At 49.8% G+C, this 19,652-nt stretch overlaps 1 protein-coding gene across 1 annotated transcript in view; it reads right to left on the reverse strand.

Annotated features, from left to right (window-relative positions):
* LOC143785594 (dynein axonemal assembly factor 8-like) overlaps nucleotides 1–19,652 on the reverse strand; it is a 58,627-nt gene that overhangs the window by 20,790 nt on the left and 18,185 nt on the right. Inside the window, exons 15-25 of the mRNA XM_077274582.1 lie at nucleotides 18,614–18,929; nucleotides 18,486–18,547; nucleotides 18,140–18,294; nucleotides 17,409–17,544; nucleotides 16,554–16,679; nucleotides 16,013–16,204; nucleotides 3,918–4,232; nucleotides 3,613–3,675; nucleotides 3,215–3,268; nucleotides 1,962–2,131; nucleotides 905–1,100 (exon numbers count right to left, since the gene is read on the reverse strand). Of these exons, the coding sequence (XP_077130697.1) occupies nucleotides 905–1,100; nucleotides 1,962–2,131; nucleotides 3,215–3,268; nucleotides 3,613–3,675; nucleotides 3,918–4,232; nucleotides 16,013–16,204; nucleotides 16,554–16,679; nucleotides 17,409–17,544; nucleotides 18,140–18,294; nucleotides 18,486–18,547; nucleotides 18,614–18,929 (1,785 nt within the window). The remainder of the gene's footprint in view (nucleotides 1–904; nucleotides 1,101–1,961; nucleotides 2,132–3,214; nucleotides 3,269–3,612; nucleotides 3,676–3,917; nucleotides 4,233–16,012; nucleotides 16,205–16,553; nucleotides 16,680–17,408; nucleotides 17,545–18,139; nucleotides 18,295–18,485; nucleotides 18,548–18,613; nucleotides 18,930–19,652) is intronic.

A 19,652-nucleotide genomic window follows, 5' to 3' on the forward strand; every position in this document is an offset into this window, starting at 1 on the left:
TAGATAAGAAGGAGAAAGCATTTATAGTTTCAGGAAGGGCGGAGAAAAATGTCTGTAGATAAGGAGAAAAAAGCATTTATAGTTTCAGGGAGGGCAGAGAAAGTAGTCTGTAGATGAGGAGCAGAAAGCATGTATTGTTTCAGGGAGGACAGAGAAAACAGTCTTTAAATAAGGAGAAAGCATTTATAGTTTCAGGGAGGGTGGAGAAAAACGTCTGTAGATATGGAGGAAAAAGCATTTATAGTTTCAAGGAGGGCAGAGAAAACAGCCTGTAGATAAAAAAGGAGAAAGCATGTAAAGTTTTAAGAAGGGCAGATAAAACAGTCTGTAGATAAAGAAAAAGGATATATGGTTTCAAGGAGGGTAGAGAAAACAGTTTCTAGGTAAGGAGGAGAAAGCATGTACAGTTTCAGTGAGGACTGAGAAAACAGTCTTTAGATGAGGAGAAAGCATTTATAGTTTCAGGGAGGGCAGAGAAAACAGTCTGTAGATAAGGAGGAAAGCCCATAAATATGGGCAGAATAGAAGCTGTGCTGATATATGATAGCTGCTCCTTGGATACATACAGTCCTGACATGCAGCCTGTATTAAAGCTAGAGACACTCCCACAAGAGAAAAATCTGAAATTTGGATCACGCTGTAAAATGCATATCGAGGTGTCTGAAAATGAATGAAGATTGCAGTTCGAAACTAAATTAAAAGTAACTAGTAACATGTAAAAATAAGTTTTCCATGGCCATTGTGCCCATAGCCTTTAAAGGTGCATCCCCTTCCTAGAAAAGGATATGTGATCACTTGGTCGCTGGGGGCCTACCTCTTAGACCACCAATGATCCTGAGAATAAAGGAGCCGTTTCATAAATATGGGACATAACAGAAGGAAATTTATGTGGAGGACCACATACCATACATGGCGTTTTGCACAGTACTGGTTCCATAATGGGCTCTCCAGAGGAACTGGTCTTGAGCTTTACACAGCTGGGGATCATCTGGGCCCAGGACGTCTAGGAGTTTGAGAACTGCATTGATCCTCCGGAGACACAGCACAAGGCTCGGCGCCGACGTCAGGTAGTCACAGTGCTCTTGGCAGAGCGGCTTGTCCTGTAAAGATATCAACAACCAACGGTGAGGATCTACTGAAGAAATAGAATAGAAAGTGCATTAAACTTAGAAAAAAAAAAGGTTCTTCTTTTGCATAAACAGCGCCCCTCTAGTCCATTGGCTGTGCCTGTTACTGCAGCTTGAACTTGTCAAAATGCATTACCAGCGAGGGAGAAGAATCGTGTTGGATTTTAAAGCTCAATCCTTTTGTTCTCTAGGCCGCCAAAAGTTTCTGGCAGTGTCCTAAAACTTGTAGGCCTTCATAAGAGAAACCAGTCTATGCCTTTATGACCCAAAAGTGCTGCCGCAGCAGCGGGAAATCTCATTCTGAAGTTGGGTCTGTAAGTGCTTTGGGGCGTGAAGATGCACTTACAGCTGCTCAGCCTCCGCTGTGTTTCCTACCCTGCAGCACCCGCCCCTGGATGATTGACAGGTCAATGGCCATATACCAAAGTAATGGACCTGTCAATCAGCCAGGGAGGCTGCTGCTGGGTGGGAAATCCAGCGGAGGCTGAGCAGCTGTAAGTGCATCTTCATACTCCAATGCATTTCCAGACTGACAGCTTCAAAATGGGATTTCTCACTGCCAGAGCAGAAGTCTGGGGTCATAAAGGGAATGACTGGCTTAGAGGTTTTGGGGGGTAAAGGTTTCTGATAGATTCCCTTAATAGCTCCTGGGCCCAAATGCAAAGGCTGAGACTACTACTAGTTCCATATTTTGGACTCCACTTGCCTCATTGAAGTCAATGGTTCCACGGAGGACAAGTCCGAGTCCTGTTTTTGAGCGATTCAGATGTTGCCCAAGACAGCCGTACTCGCATGATGTGACCATCTAAACCCAAGGCTGGTCGGACGCCTCACCTCTTTGGCCTCGGCGGGGATGATCTGTAACGAGTCTTCTGTGGTCAGCGTCACCAGCTTCATTCCCACCAGGACGAACTTCTGCAGCTCGATCTTGCGCAGGATCTTCCCCAGGTTAGCGCTCCAGGATCGGGGCTTAAGGAGAAGAACGGTGAACAGCAGAGGAGGACCTAGAGGAAGAACGAGGACAAAACCAGCTTATCTTACTGTACACATCAAAGCCCGCCGGAGCCGAGCATCGAGCGCTGCCACCATTATGTAGCCGAAAGTAATTAGGCCACTAGACCCAAGGGGCCAAACAAAACGAAAGCCGGTAGCGGGAACAGTCCGTGTGATGACAGCCTTAATCCAAACCTGATCTTCAGCCAATTTCCCCCCAGTCTTGTTGCCTGGAAAGACCTGGAGCTCCCATTACTGGTGCAGAGACACGGCGGCTCCCAGGTGACCTACACTAACAGAGCCGCCATTGTTCAGCAAAACATCATTTATAGGGACGATAAACCCAGAAATGAATACGCTCCAAAACTGCAAACAATTTCAACGCTCCTCATCCATTCTAGTCTGGGCCTGGCTGACGAAGGGGCACGGTTTGGTGACCACTGCAGGCAAAAAGGTGGAGATTACAGGTGACCATGACCCTTGTGACAGCTATGGGCTCAATGCTTGCTCCTATACACGTGCATGCTCTATTCAGCAGAGCATGCATGTGTTCTTCCGGCGGAAAAAGAATAGATCCGAGCCCATCTTACCTCCCCTAAGAATGAAATCCGACAAACAACAATCGTTTTTATCTTCCAACATCTGATGCTGGGGAAAGTTGGGACACCCCGATGCACACTCGATGGTTGGCTGATCCCACTAAAGTTAAAGGGTCAGGCCACCATCAATGTAATATGTAAGGCTAGACTAAACGATTGCCGCCTTGGATATATTTAAAGCTATTGAAAGGGATTTGAGTTATCTGTTACCCAGCCGGACATGGCTGATAACAGAGAACAGCAGACTGAATATCAAAGCATGGCCCTTTAAAGGGGTTACCACAGTATAGATGATAACCTATTGATCGGCGTGGGTCCGACCTATGGGAAGAATTTTGGTACCTTTATCTATCATGTCGTTAGGTGGGAACTTGTTTTCTTTGGACAACCCCTTTAAGATATATCTTTGGACATTCTACAACTGTATAGATTGTCCCTTCTTCAGATTGTTGGAATTACTACTTTTTTCCCAAAAAAATGAGATGGAGAACTTACCAGACAGCATGTATGTAAATATGGACTCAGTCTGTCCCCTGTGGTCTCCTCCACCTGTCAGAAAGGCCGAAAACACTATTATCTGGGGTATACATAGATGATGGTGCGACGTTGCAGTCTAGAGTCATTCACTGTATCAACGGCCTCTAAAATAAGGGAAACAATGCAGCAGAGAAGCCAAGTTACTGCCTGTGATCAATGATGATCTACAGGAACCCAGTAGCAAGTGTTCCATTTTCCTGCAGTGCCCCCGCAGGAGAAATAAAGCATTACACAGATCTCAGTGATACGGATAGGGTATCCATGTACTGGATGGATGGGCCAGATCCTCCAGAGCAAGACCTTCTTGGGTTCACCTCTCCGCTCTGTCTAATCCGTAAGGTTAAGGTCACACTTACCTTCCGTCTTGCAGTAGATCTCAGGAGGAGCGAGATATTTCAGAACGGGGCGCCTTTGGGAATCTAAAAAGTAGAATATTGCTATAAGGACGCGTTACCAGCAGAGAAGGAACCTAAGGCAGCCTGATAATGGAGGCCACACAGACTTTTACCATAAATTGTCCACCGTGGACAACAAATTGCAAGATTACAAGGTCACTATGCATCTCTATGGAGGAATCAAAGGATGGAACAATCAGTTGGAAAACAAAGGAAGACACATAAACAATAAGGAAAGCAGAGCTGACACTTAAGATGTTGATTACCAGAAACCAAGTCCTTCTCTGTGAAAAAGTGGACGGCCTGACGAAAAGCCACTTCAGGGGTAGCAGACATGAAGAGCGGGGTTGGGCATTTTCCGATCCCTGGAAAAAGCTCTTTGATGACTTCTGCTAGTTTGGAGAAGGCCTGGACGCGGCGCAGGACACACACCAGGGCTGGGTTGGAGGCTAGCTGGTCCACACTCTCCTGCCAGAAATGTTCTCCCACCTCATACGGGGTGATCTCAGTAGCCTGGGCCACACTCAGGGAAGGCATCCACTTCAGACCCAAAAGCTCGAAGCCTTGAAATTCAGTTCCTCCTGGTAAGAGAAACAAAAAACAAGAGACTAAAAACACCCACCTCTCCTCTAATAGATAAGATGGGGGTGGAGGAGACAAAAATGTAAATCTATAAAACATTAAAGGGTTATTCCTATCTTCATAGTTTGACATTTTGTTGGGTAGTGCTTGTGAAAACAAACACTTTTTCAATTTACTGCTTGTTAAAATTTGCAGCCGTTCTTGAGATATTAGCACTTTTCTTTTGTTTACACCTTGTTGTCTAGGAGACCAACAGCGGTGGTCGGACTCCAAGGCAACAAGCTGTACAGATAAGAAAAGTGTTAATATCTCAACAACGGCTGAATATTTTAATAAGCAGTAAATTACTAAAGTGCTTGATTTTGCATGCTCTATCCAACAATACCTATCCATGAAGATGGGAATGGCCCCTTTAATTGGGATATTACCTAAACTAGACACCTATTTGCAGATAGACGTTTCAGAGTCACTGTGGAGATCCGGCTGATGTGTGAAGTATTACAATGGTACAAAGTATGTAAATTAGCTCTCCTTTAGAAGGAAGAAAATTCATTAATGCCATCTACAGGTACATCAATACCATGCACTGACAATGGATAAGAACACACAGGTTGGCTACGTGTAGAGGTCACTTAATTATTAATTTGTCTCCTTCTGTTGGGCTGAAAACCTTCTATCTAGACCATTGTGAGGTAGCAGGATGATGAAGAACGGCAGACATTGGTAGAACCCAGATCATTCCCAAACTCCTGTACTGAACACGCGCCTGGCTCTGCAGAGGTTTAGAGGCACATTTGCCATGCAGCACCCAAGAGAAGCTGGGTGACCCCCTCTATAGTTTATGATGCAGATCCCTTGGGTCAGGATTATGTGGATGAGAACACTGGGGAATCTCTTTGGGAATTTGTTTGAAGGCAAATGAAAGCAGGGTCTTGCCAGACAACCCGTTTGCCAGCATTTATCTGGCTTTGTCAGAACTAGTGACGCACTGGCAGCAGGGAGCTCAGACGACACCCGCGGGGAAGCCCTCGGACTCCTATATACGGAAACACCCTGAAATAGGCGATTCTTACATTCGGATGAGCTGGTGGCAAAGCCTCAGGCTCTGTGTGCCCATTAAGGAGAGCGAGCCCTGGGGGGATGGGAGCGAATGTGCAGAGGGGAAGCTGAGAAATCTGTAATGAGAAGGACACAGAACAGCAGGAAAATCCTTCACACCCACTGGGAAAGGCAGGGGGGACGCTCCAACACAGGTCTACCCCAAGGTCAGTGTGGGAAGGATAATGGTGAAATCCTGGAGAGACACATGGTCGACTAAAGCAGCGGAATATTTATACAATTCACGTCTTTCACTCCATTGTTTCATATTCCTCGAGCCAGTTCTTAAATACCCCCCACAATCTGACTTCACAGCAGAAGAGGGGCACTTTATGGTCAAAAGTATCTAGAAATGGAGATTAGCAGCGACATCACTGCCCCTCACCCAATGACATCACCAGCTCCCCCCTGATAACCCTGCTCAACACTCCGTGACATCACCACCCCTCACCCAATGACATCACCAGCTCCCCCTGATAACCCTGCTTAACACTCCACGACATCACCGCCCCTCACCCAATGACATCACCAGCTCCTCCGATAACCCTGCTCAACACTCCGTGACATCACCGCCCCTCACCCAATGACATCACCAGCTCCCCCTGATAACCCTGCTTAACACTCCACGACATCACCGCCCCTCACCCAATGACATCACCAGCTCCTCCTGATAACCCTGCTTAACACTCCACGACATCACCGCCCCTCACCCAATGACATCACCAGCTCCCCCTGATAACCCTGCTCAACACTCCGTGACATCACCGCCCCTCACCCAATGACATCACCAGCTCCTCCGATAACCCTGCTCAACACTCCGTGACATCACCGCCCCTCACCCAATGACATCACCAGCTCCCCCCTGATAACCCTGCTCAACACTCCGTGACATCACCGCCCCTCACCCAATGACATCACCAGCTCCCCCTGATAACCCTGCTCAACAGTCCGTGACATCACCGCCCCTCACCCAATGACATCACCAGCTCCCCCCGATAACCCTGCTCTACACTCCGTGACATCACCGCCCCTCACCCAATGACATCACCAGATCCCCCCGATAACCCTGCTCAACACTCCGTGATATCACTGCCCCTCACCCAATGACATCACCAGCTCCCCCCTGATAACCCTGCTCTACACTCCGTGACATCACTGCCCCTCACCCAATGACATTACCAGCTCCCCCTGATAACCCTGCTCTACACTCCGTGACATCACTGCCCTTCACCCAATGACATCACCAGATCCCCCCGATAACCCTGCTCAACACTCCGTGATATCACTGCCCCTCACCCAATGACATCACCAGCTCCTCCTGATAACCCTGCTTAACACTCCACGACATCACCGCCCCTCACCCAATGACATCACCAGCTCCCCCTGATAACCCTGCTCTACACTCCGTGACATCACCGCCCCTCACCCAATGACATCACCAGCTCCCCCCTGATAACCCTGCTCTACACTCCGTGACATCACTGCCCTTCACCCAATGACATCACCAGATCCCCCCGATAACCCTGCTCAACACTCCGTGATATCACTGCCCCTCACCCAATGACATCACCAGCTCCCCCTGATAACCCTGCTCTACACTCCGTGACATCACTGCCCCTCACCCAATGACATCACCAGCTCCTCCTGATAACCCTGCTCAACACTCCGTGACATCACCGCCCCTCACCCAATGACATCACCAGCTCCCCCGATAACCCTGCTCAACACTCCGTGACATCACCGCCCCTCAACCAATGACATCACCAGGTTTCCACTGATAACCCTGCTCAACACTCCGTGACATCACCACCCCTCACCCAATGACATCACCAGCTCCTCCGATAACCCTGCTCAACACTCCGTGACATCACCGCCCCTCACCCAATGACATCACCAGCTCCCCCTGATAACCCTGCTTAACACTCCACGACATCACCGCCCCTCACCCAATGACATCACCAGCTCCTCCGATAACCCTGCTCAACAGTCCGTGACATCACTGCCCCTCACCCAATGACATCACCAGCTCCCCCAATAACCCTGCTCAACACTCCGTGACATCACTGCCCCTCACCCAATGACATCACCAGCTCCCCCTGATAACCCTGCTCTACACTCCGTGACATCACTGCCCCTCACCCAATGACATCACCAGCTCCTCCTGATAACCCTGCTTAACACTCCACGACATCACCGCCCCTCACCCAATGACATCACCAGCTCCCCCTGATAACCCTGCTCAACACTCCGTGACATCACCGCCCCTCACCCAATGACATCACCAGCTCCTCCGATAACCCTGCTCAACACTCCGTGACATCACCGCCCCTCACCCAATGACATCACCAGCTCCCCCCTGATAACCCTGCTCAACACTCCGTGACATCACCGCCCCTCACCCAATGACATCACCAGCTCCCCCCTGATAACCCTGCTCTACACTCCGTGACATCACTGCCCCTCACCCAATGACATTACCAGCTCCCCCTGATAACCCTGCTCTACACTCCGTGACATCACTGCCCTTCACCCAATGACATCACCAGATCCCCCCGATAACCCTGCTCAACACTCCGTGATATCACTGCCCCTCACCCAATGACATCACCAGCTCCTCCTGATAACCCTGCTTAACACTCCACGACATCACCGCCCCTCACCCAATGACATCACCAGCTCCCCCTGATAACCCTGCTCTACACTCCGTGACATCACCGCCCCTCACCCAATGACATCACCAGCTCCCCCCTGATAACCCTGCTCTACACTCCGTGACATCACTGCCCCTCACCCAATGACATTACCAGCTCCCCCTGATAACCCTGCTCTACACTCCGTGACATCACTGCCCTTCACCCAATGACATCACCAGATCCCCCCGATAACCCTGCTCAACACTCCGTGATATCACTGCCCCTCACCCAATGACATCACCAGCTCCCCCTGATAACCCTGCTCTACACTCCGTGACATCACTGCCCCTCACCCAATGACATCACCAGCTCCTCCTGATAACCCTGCTCAACACTCCGTGACATCACCGCCCCTCACCCAATGACATCACCAGCTCCCCCGATAACCCTGCTCAACACTCCGTGACATCACCGCCCCTCAACCAATGACATCACCAGGTTTCCACTGATAACCCTGCTCAACACTCCGTGACATCACCACCCCTCACCCAATGACATCACCAGCTCCTCCTGATAACCCTGCTTAACACTCCACGACATCACCGCCCCTCACCCAATGACATCACCAGCTCCCCCCTGATAACCCTGCTCAACACTCCGTAACATCACTGCCCCTCACCCAATGACATCACCAGCTCCCCCTGATAACCCTGCTCTACACTCCGTGACATCACCGCCCCTCACCCAATGACATCACCAGCTCCCCCTGATAACCCTGCTCAACACTCCGTGACATCACTGCCCCTCACCCAATGACATCACCAGCTCCCCCGATAACCCTGCTCAACACTCCATGACATCACCGCCCCTCAACCAATGACATCACCAGCTCCCCCTGATAACCCTGCTCAACACTCCGTGACATCACCGCCCCTCACCCAATGACATCACCAGCTCCCCCTGATAACCCTGCTCAACACTCCGTGACATCACCGCCCCTCAACCAATGACATCACCAGCTCCCCCTGATAACCCTGCTCAACACTCCGTGACATCACCGCCCCTCAACCAATGACATCACCAGCTCCCCCTGATAACCCTGCTCAACACTCCGTGACATCACCGCCCCTCACCCAATGACATCACCAGCTCCCCCCTGATAACCCTGCTCAACAGTCCGTGACATCACCGCCCCTCACCCAATGACATCACCAGCTCCCCCCTGATAACCCTGCTCTACACTCCGTGACATCACCGCCCCTCACCCAATGACATCACCAGCTCCCCCGATAACCCTGCTCAACAGTCCGTGACATCACCGCCCCTCACCCAATGACATCACCAGCTCCCCCTGATAACCCTGCTCAACACTCCGTGACATCACCGCCCCTCACCCAATGACATCACCAGCTCCCCCTGATAACCCTGCTCAACACTCCGTGACATCACCGCCCCTCACCCAATGACATCACCAGCTCCCCCTGATAACCCTGCTCAACACTCCGTGACATCACCGCCCCTCACCCAATGACATCACCAGCTCCCCCCTGATAACCCTGCTCTACACTCCGTGACATCACCGCCCCTCACCCAATGACATCACCAGCTCCCCCCTGATAACCCTGCTCTACACTCCGTGACATCACCGCCCCTCACCCAATGACATCACCAGCTCCCCCTGATAACCCTGCTCAACACTCCATGACATCACCGCCCCTCACCCAATGACATCACCAGGTTTCCACTGATAACCCTACGCCTCCTAAATGACATCATCAGCCCACTTCAGACATCTCCACCTCCTAAGTGACATCAGACCACTTCAGACAGCTCCGCCTCCTAAGTGACATAATCAACCTACTTCAGACAGCTCCGCCTCCTAAGTGACATCAGGCTACTTCCTTCAGACAGCGCCACCTCCTAAGTGACATCATCAGCCCACTTCAGACAGCTCCGCCTCCTAAGTGACATCATCAGGCTACTTCAGACAGCTCCGCCTCCTAAGTGACATCATCAACCTACTTCAGACAGCTCCGCCTCCTAAGTGACAGGCTACTTCAGACAGCGCCACCTCCTAAGTGACATCAGGCTACTTCAGACAGCTCCGCCTCCTAAGTGACATCAGGCTACTTCAGACAGCTCCACCTCCTAAGTGACATCAGGCTACTTCAGACAGCTCCGCCTCCTAAGTGACATCAGGCTACTTCAGACAGCTCCGCCTCCTAAGTGACATCATCAACCTACTTCAGACAGCTCCGCCTCCTAAGTGACATCAGGCTACTTCAGACAGCTCCGCCTCCTAAGTGACATCATCAGCCTACTTTAGACAGCTCCGCCTCCTAAGTGACATCAGCATTCTTCAGATAACGACACCCCCTTCCTGAAGAACACCTAGATAGCCATGCCCCTTCATTGTGGCATCATTACCAGATACACAGATGACTGCGCCCCTCACTCGGATGTCCCCAACCCTTCCAAGACCCCCATCCTCTCACTCTGCTCTATGTCTACCTGCTAATTATAATGGGGCTATAACCTTTACTGCAGGCTGTAAAGTGAGATGCTTTCTTTTGAGCATGTGCAAATAGAAATTTTACGTAAACTTCATGGATAGATATTAGAAAACTTGCATTTGTGGCCTAAAGAAAAACCCTCTAAAATCCTGAGAGTGGCGGGAAAAAGGGAATGATGTCAGGAACTAGTAGAGCGGCAGCGGGGTATCGGTGTATGCCGGGCGCTACTGCAGCTGCTGCTGCCCGGCACCGTGATGTCAGGAGCGTCTGCACTCCGGCCAGACGTGTCTATGTCTGCAGAAATCTCCCAGCACAAAAGCTGAGCTCTGCTTCTATGTGATCCCTGGTCCCGGGGGGCTGACTCCATATTGTCGCACTGTTGAGTCATCCCTGCTGGGACACGGAGGAGCCCACTTATGTTTGGAAGCAGCGAAGTGGTGAAGTGGTGCCGGCTCTTTGCAGGACACAGGTGCTCCCGGGGACGGTCTGTAAAGATCTACAGAGAATCGCACCGCGGCACAGACAGGAGACCCACGGGCACCGCTGTCTCTTTCCATAATACATATTAAAGGAATAGTCCCGCCACATAGAGAGCAAAATGCCGCTGAGATGTGACTGCAGGGACATCAAATCTCTGTGAGCTGCTGTGATATCACAAGTTTGTGTCTCTGCGGTGAGATGGGGTGAAATTACAGAAGGGTACACAAGTGGGTATCACTCAGACGTGCTGCTGTGACATCACAAGTGGGTATCACTCAGACGTGCTGCTGTGACATCACAAGTGGGTATTACTGAGACGTGCTGCTGTGACATCACAAGTGGGTATCACTGAGACGTGCTGCTGTGACATCACAAGTGGGTATCACTCAGACGTGCTGCTGTGACATCACAAGTGGGTATCACTCAGACATGCTGCTGTGACATCACAACTGGGTATCACTCAGACGTGCTGCTGTGACATCACAACTGGGTATCACTCAGACGTGCTGCTGTGACATCACAAGTGGGTATCACTCAGACATACTGCTGTGACATCACAAGTGGGTATCACTCAGACGTGCTGCTGTGACATCACAAGTGGGTATCACTCAGACGTGCTGCTGTGACATCACAAGTGGATATTACTCAGACATACTGCTGTGACATCACAACTGGGTATCACTCAGACGTGCTGCTGTGACATCACAAGTGGGTATCACTCAGACATACTGCTGTGACATCACAAGTGGGTATCACTCAGACGTGCTGCTGTGACATCACAAGTGGGTATCACTCAGACGTGCTTCTGTGACATCACAACTGGGTATCACTCAGACGTACTGCTGTGACATCACAACTGGGTATCACTCAGACGTGCTACTGTGACATCACAAGTGGGTATCACTCAGACATGCTGCTGTGACATCACAAGTGGGTATCACTCAGACGTGCTTCTGTGACATCACAACTGGGTATCACTCAGACGTACTGCTGTGACATCACAACTGGGTATCACTCAGACGTGCTACTGTGACATCACAAGTGGGTATCACTCAGACATACTGCTGTGACATCACAAGTGGGTATCACTCAGACGTGCTGCTGTGACATCACAAGTGGGTATTACTGAGACATGCTGCTGTGACATCACAAGTGGGTATCACTCAGACGTACTGCTGTGACATCACAACTGGGTATCACTCAGACATACTGCTGTGACATCACAAGTGGGTATCACTCAGACATGCTGCTGTGACATCACAGTTGGGTATTACTCAGACGTGCTACTGTGACATCACAAGTGGGTATCACTCAGACGTGCTACTGTGACATCACAAGTGGGTATCACTCAGACATGCTGCTGTGACATCACAAGTGTATCACTCAGACATACTGCTGTGACATCACAAGTGGGTATCACTCAGACGTGCTGCTGTGACATCACAAGTGGGTATCACTCAGACGTGCTACTGTGACATCACAAGTGGGTATCACTCAGACGTGCTGCTGTGACATCACAAGTGGGTATCACTCAGACGTGCTACTGTGACATCACAAGTGGGTATCACTCAGACATACTGCTGTGACATCACAAGTGGGTATCACTCAGACATGCTGCTGTGACATCACAGTTGGGTATTACTCAGACGTGCTACTGTGACATCACAAGTGGGTATCACTCAGACGTGCTACTGTGACATCACAAGTGGGTATCACTCAGACATGCTGCTGTGACATCACAAGTGTATCACTCAGACATACTGCTGTGACATCACAAGTGGGTATCACTCAGACGTGCTGCTGTGACATCACAAGTGGGTATCACTCAGACGTGCTACTGTGACATCACAAGTGGGTATCACTCAGACGTGCTGCTGTGACATCACAAGTGGGTATCACTCAGACGTGCTACTGTGACATCACAAGTAGGTATCACTCAGACATGCTTCTGTGACATCACAAGTGGGTATCACTCAGACATACTGCTGTGACATCACAAGTGGGTATCACTCAGACATACTGCTGTGACATCACAAGTGGGTATCACTCAGACGTGCTGCTGTGACATCACAAGTGGGTATCACTCAGACGTGCTGCTGTGACATCACAAGTGGGTATCACTCAGACGTGCTACTGTGACATCACAAGTGGGTGAATGTTAGGTAAGTTACTGTATGTTTATCTCATGCTCTCGGCCACTGCGATTTTAGGCCATATTGCAACCACACGACAGCGTGACTCGGCTGCTTCTCTGGGCTTTACCCTAAGGTTTATCAGAGCTCAGCGTTAATTACTTTTATTGTGTATTGCGATAACTAAGGCAAGGTTAGATAATACAGGAGGACAGCTAGGAGATGAGCTCTGCTACATCTGACATGTTCAGCTCTGCCACATCCGACATGTTCAGCTCTGCCACATCCGACATGTTCAGCTCTGCCACATCCGACATGTTCAGCTCTGCCACATCTGACATGTTCAGCTCTGCCACATCTGACATGTTCAGCTCTGCCACATCCGACATGTTCAGCTCTGCCACATCTGACATGGTCAGCTCTGCCACATCTGACATGTTCAGCTCTGCCACATCTGACATGGTCAGCTCTGCCACATCTGACATGGTCAGCTCTGCCACATCTGACATGGTCAGCTCTGCCACATCTGACATGGTCAGCTCTGCCACATCTGACATGGTCAGCTCTGCCACATCTGACATGTTCAGCTCTGCCACATCTGACATGTTCAGCTCTGCCGCATCTGACATGTTCAGCTCTGCCGCATCTGACATGTTCAGCTCTGCCGCATCTGACATGTTCAGCTCTGCCGCATCTGACATGTTCAGCTCTGCTACATCTGACATGTTCAGCTCTGCTACATCTGACATGCTCAGCTCTGCCACATCTGACATGGTCAGCTCTGCCACATCCGACATGTTCAGCTCTGCCACATCCGACATGTTCAGCTCTGCCACATCCGACATGTTCAGCTCTGCCACATCTGACATGTTCAGCTCTGCCACATCTGACATGGTCAGCTCTGCCACATCTGACATGGTCAGCTCTGCCACATCTGACATGGTCAGCTCTGCTACATCTGACATGGTCAGCTCTGCTACATCTGACATGGTCAGCTCTGCCACATCTGACATGTTCAGCTCTGCCACATCTGACATGTTCAGCTCTGCCACATCTGACATGCTCAGCTCTGCTACATCTGACATTCAGCTCTGCTACATACTTATGTTCTCTGGCATGCCCTTTTCATGGAATTTACTCAGTAGATGACGCACTGGAACAATATATTAGGGTCCGGTTCTTAGCGCTGCTGGTTCCCGTAGACGCACGGTGTGCGCAGGGTCAGTAAACGTGCTGCAGACACCGGACCGTCACGCTGCAGATTACATCTGTCAGATACATTAATGCTGGAGAGCGGCGGAGATGACAAATGACTTGTGTCCGTCTGGCAAGGACATCGGTGATGGGAAGGACATTTTTTTGGCTGTTTGGAAGCGATGGCTGAGGTTAGAACTGTATTTATAAGGACTGGGCAGGATCTGATCGCACCGGGGGATGGGCACATCTACACATTGTGTATTCATATTTTAATTTTCATCCGTTTTCCGGAAGGTTCATTACTCTTAGGCTGGAGGTACACGGCGACTTTAGGGGCGATGCACGGAATGCGGCCAAAAATCGCATTGCACGCATTAGTTGCATTGCAAACCACAAGTTGCTGCGATCGACTTTCTGCAACTTTTGCGTTGCGGGCAGGAGTGATCCACATTCACATTCATTATACCATGGGTGCCATGGCCTTATGGGATAGAGTGGGGGGAAGGGGGTACTTACTTCTCTGACTGTCTGAAGACCTAGCATGAGATGGGATATCTGCTATTCAGTTCTAAAAATTGCTTTGACTTAAAGAGAACCAGTCAGCACGTTTTTACATATGGAAGTTGTGACGCGGCTGTATAGGCGATTATCCCCCGATAAAAACGATACCTTTTTTGTAGAAAACCGATGTGCCAGTCATGAGAAATCTAGTGTAGAAGCCATATGCAAATTCAACAGGAAGTGCACTGGAGGCGTGTCATCCTGCTTCCTGAGACGCCCCCAGTGCTCTTTCTGTATGATTTGCATATGGCTTCTACACTTGATTTCTCATGACTGGCACATCGGATTTTTACAAAAAAGGTATCATTTTTATCGGGGGACAAGTCCCTATACATCCGTACCTGTACGGTCATATATCATACCATGATCCAGAGCCAGTCATAAAAGTCCTGTCGGTAGCCATGTTTAAAGGGTATTCCCGTAATGATAGGATGCATCACCACCTTCTAAATCGGTGGAGATCTGACTCCTGGACCCCCACTAATTCTGAAAAGGAGGGGGATGCAATGCTGGTGTGATACTGTCGCCCGGTGACAACCTGGCCGCCCGCTGCGCAGGGAATTAAACTGCAGCCCCATTCAAGTGAATGAGGCCGGCTGCAATTTCCGGCAAATCGAGTGATAAAAAAAGCTGCTGTGCAGTGAATTGTACACAGTACTAAATCGGTGCTGGAGTCCTTTCATTCTCAGTGTCGGTAGGGAGTCATGGAGATCGGACGCCCACCGATCATATAGTGATGGCATATCCTTGCAATATGTACCATATCCCTTTAAGCTATGGCAATGAATACAATAATTTTTCTTATTTGATATACAATTATCTGCCTTCGTGCCACTTGCAGGACTCCATGTGATTCACTCCCTGGTGGATTTACGGAATTTGCCATCAGCAGATACAGAAGAGGATAAGCCTATTTATTACAATGTGTCTGCTGCCACCTAGTGGCGTGATTGTGAATAGCACACAGTATATATATATATATTTTGATGGGAAGAAGACGATGACATGATCACCCCTCAGACTATTGATTATTCTATGGATCAGAAAACCTACAAGATGGCAGGAAGAGATGTAACCATTGTACCCTGTAAGGACACAAGCAAGAAATCTGTGTGGATACGTATGGATGTATGTCCCATGAGCTGCGGTAGACACTTATTCTTACCTGGCGCTGACTCTTGCATTTTAGGCTTTGGTCTAAGGATCTGACGGAGGACGTGCCCGGCTTTCTGCAGGGCCTGCCTGCCGCTAATAGTCAGGACCACCACTTGTTCCACCTCGGGGTCAAAACTACAAGGTCGCTGGGACTGCATGTGCCATACGGTGCTGGAGTCTGGTACAGTGTGCAAGGTGCCGCCTGCCAAAAATCACAAAACGGAGGTGTACACACATGCGGGTTGTGCCTGTGGTGAGAACGATGAGAGCAGCGGGAGCAGAGTGTGCTGACCTTGTAGAAGGCAGTGACCGGCCCATTCATATGTAACCAGAAATGGGTCCCACCTGCGCTACACGGATCACTTTCCCCGGATTTATATTTGCCCTTCCTTTGGTGGAGTTTCCTGCACCCGCAGAGATAATCAGAAGTCTCCCTCCCTTATGTAGATTCACAGGCACAAAGAAAGAAGGAATCTGCAGCTGCCTCTCCCCCCTCTCCCTCCCCATCTCTCCACACTGTGGCCGTACACGGTGTCCTGACCACGTCTTACCCAGGCTTTGTAGCAGACGGTCAGTAAAAGGCAGCGCATGGAAGCACAAGGTGGGATCCACCAGAAGTTCACTCGTCCGGATGATGACACCCAGAAGACCCTGCTCAGCCAGATTGTTCATTAATCCTGGGAGACAAAGGGGGGTTACGTGATCAATCAACATCCGCCATAGGCCGCTTCCTTATAGAAATACCTCGAAAAGCGGCCAGAGACAAACCTGTCCTTCGGTGTATACAGCTCCTATGTAGAATTATGTATCTCCATGGTAACAGACTACAAACAATTCCTGTAGTCACACTCCCTTTGGTCAATTCTTTAAAGAGTTATCCAAAAAATAACATTTATCCCATTTCCAAGGTCCTATCCCAATATGTAGTAGGTGTAATAATAATGATATTAGCAAATACCTCCAATTAGAAATGTGATATAGTTCTTCTGGTTCGCCATGTCGCTTCCCTCATGTGCAGTAGCTTAGGTATCCATGGTTATAACCACTAACAACTAACTGTCACTATATGAGTGGTTGTAGTCATGGATACCTAAGCTACTGCAATGCCTGCACATGGGGTAAGAGACAAAGTTAATCAGAAGAACTATACTGCATTTCTAATTGGAGGTATTTGCTAATATGAGTATTATTACATCTACTACATATTGGGATAGGGTCGTGGAGATGGGAATACAGCTTTAATCCATATATGACTGCAAGGCCTGTGGTCACTTTTGCAAAAATAGCTGCTGCAAACAGGTTGCCATTCACACTGGATTAACGTCGGCCAAACCTGGCGATCTCGGTGTGACCGGGGGGAAAGAAGGACTGGGCATATTGGATTAGCACCCCTATAGGGACGTCACCTTGGAGCAGAGCGGCGGTGTGATGTGCGGCGTTCTCCTTCCTCAGGAGCAGCAGTAAGCAGTGGAGATGCGGCGCAGGAGCGCTCGGCTTCACCTCTGGGGCGGACGATGGTTTATTGGGGCAGAAGAAACCCACCTGCAATAAAGAGATGATATGTATAGGGAAGCTGTTATAAGCGCTGCCATGTGCGACCGCCGGGGCCCGCACCGATCCGCAGAACAGGGCCGCTTTATCCCCTACGCGCAGCGGTGCACATAGGTGACCCGTACCCGTTCATTCTCTATGGTGCTGCCCAGCGCGGAGCTTGGCCCCATAGAGAATGAATGGAGATATGGTCCTTTTTTTGGAACGGGAACAAAGGGCCCTGCTGGGGATAAAGGTTCCCCTTAACTTATTGACCCGTACAATCGACGTTATCACCAATCCTGTGTACTATCCCTTTAAAGGGACATGCTTGTCTCCACTGGACAACCCTTTAAGGTTGGTTATGTGTGTTATAGACATAGTAGAGACCAGGGGTGAGGACTTTCAGGGAAGGAGGCCATCAAAATGCCCCCATGCTAAATTCTCATGGAAGATAAGCAGCGGTCGGTGTCTGTCACCAGCTTATTACCTCCTAACGAACACAGGAACCCTCAGCCAAGTCGATCGTGCATGTATATAGGGGGGTCATCAGAGACCACTGTCGACTAAATGAGCGTCCAGACCAAGGGGACGCTAAACATCCTACCTGGGCAGCAGACATGTTCAGCATGGCTCCTCGTTTAGCAGCGAGATGAAGGCGTCGGATACCATGAACGGCAAATCCTCGCTGGCAGCAGGTGTCAATCAAATCCCCATAGGCGGACGGAGGCACCGCAGGAGAGACCACCAGAAAAACATCACCTGTAGGGGCCAACATGACAGTCTCAGGTTATACCTGTGCTTTATCATTCCCACTCCAGTGGTTACAAAACTACAACTCCCATCATACACAGTCAGCCATAGGCAAAGGCTCCAGAGCCGCAGGTTGGAGACCCCCACTGTAAGAATAGGTGTCACAGTAGTATATCCATACCGGGCCCTGTCTGACTTACCCCTCGTAGTCGCTGTCAGCAGAGCAGGAGGGCGGCATTGCATTTCGGTCGGGCTCCAAGAGCTAAAAAAATAAATAAAAATCAAATAATAATAAATAACATAATAAGATACAACGAAGCCTCATTACCTGGGTGGGACGCTCCTTCCTGACGAGTACGAAGGTCTAGTATTGAGGACACCATTACCGGGGATTCTACCCCCGAACCAAAGGCAGAGGTCCCGCATCACATTGCCGGACGTGCGGGAATAATGCAGGAGGGGAGACTCCTTTGTGAGACCGTAGAGAGCGCTCAGTGAGTCCGGGTCTGTCTGACGGGCGAGCTGCGGGTCACAGGGGCCGGATATGTCCTCCCAAATCTTCAATGCACGGAAGCCACGAAGTGCCAGCACCAGGACTGGGCAGATCTCGCCATCTCGTCTGGCGTAGGAAAAAGGGACGACGTCTGGAAAGAAAAGGGCGAACGTACATTCAATTGTCGTGTTATAGAGATATATATATATATATATATATATATATATATATATATATATATATATACATACCTACACACATATACATACACATAGATACAGACTGAAAATATGGACTGAGCGGCCATCGCCACTGACAGCGGCAATGAATGACAAGATAATCTGGTGACAACGGCGCCGATCAGGGGGGAGATATTATCAGCAAGTGACCGGTCAGGTATCCGTGATGTGCTGGAAGGTGGGAAAACAGAAAAGTGTACGGATGTGAGTGACTGAGACCAGGGCCAAATTGTGATGGGTAAGCGTCTGAGCTACCTTCAAAATGGCAGATCTCATGGGGTGTATCCTGTATAACGCAGGTCTTGTATGGTGTCCCCAGTATACGGCGGGTCTTGTGGGGTGTCCTCAGTATACGGCAGGTCTTGTAGGGTGTCCCCAGTATACGGCAGGTCTTGTGGGGTGTTCCCAGTATACGGCAGGTCTTGTGGGGTGTCCCCAGTATACGGCGGGTCTTGTAGGGTGTTCCTGGTATACGGCGGGTCTTGTAGGGTGTCCCCAGTATACGGCAGGTCTTGTGGGGTGTTCCTGGTATACGGCGGGTCTTGTAGGGTGTCCCCAGTATACAGCAGGTCTTGTAGGGTGTCCCCAGTATACGGCAGGTCTTGTGGGGTGTTCCTGGTATACGGCGGGTCTTG

The sequence above is a fragment of the Ranitomeya variabilis genome, chromosome 7 (assembly GCF_051348905.1).
Source record: "Ranitomeya variabilis isolate aRanVar5 chromosome 7, aRanVar5.hap1, whole genome shotgun sequence".
NCBI classification, from domain to species: domain Eukaryota; kingdom Metazoa; phylum Chordata; class Amphibia; order Anura; family Dendrobatidae; genus Ranitomeya; species Ranitomeya variabilis.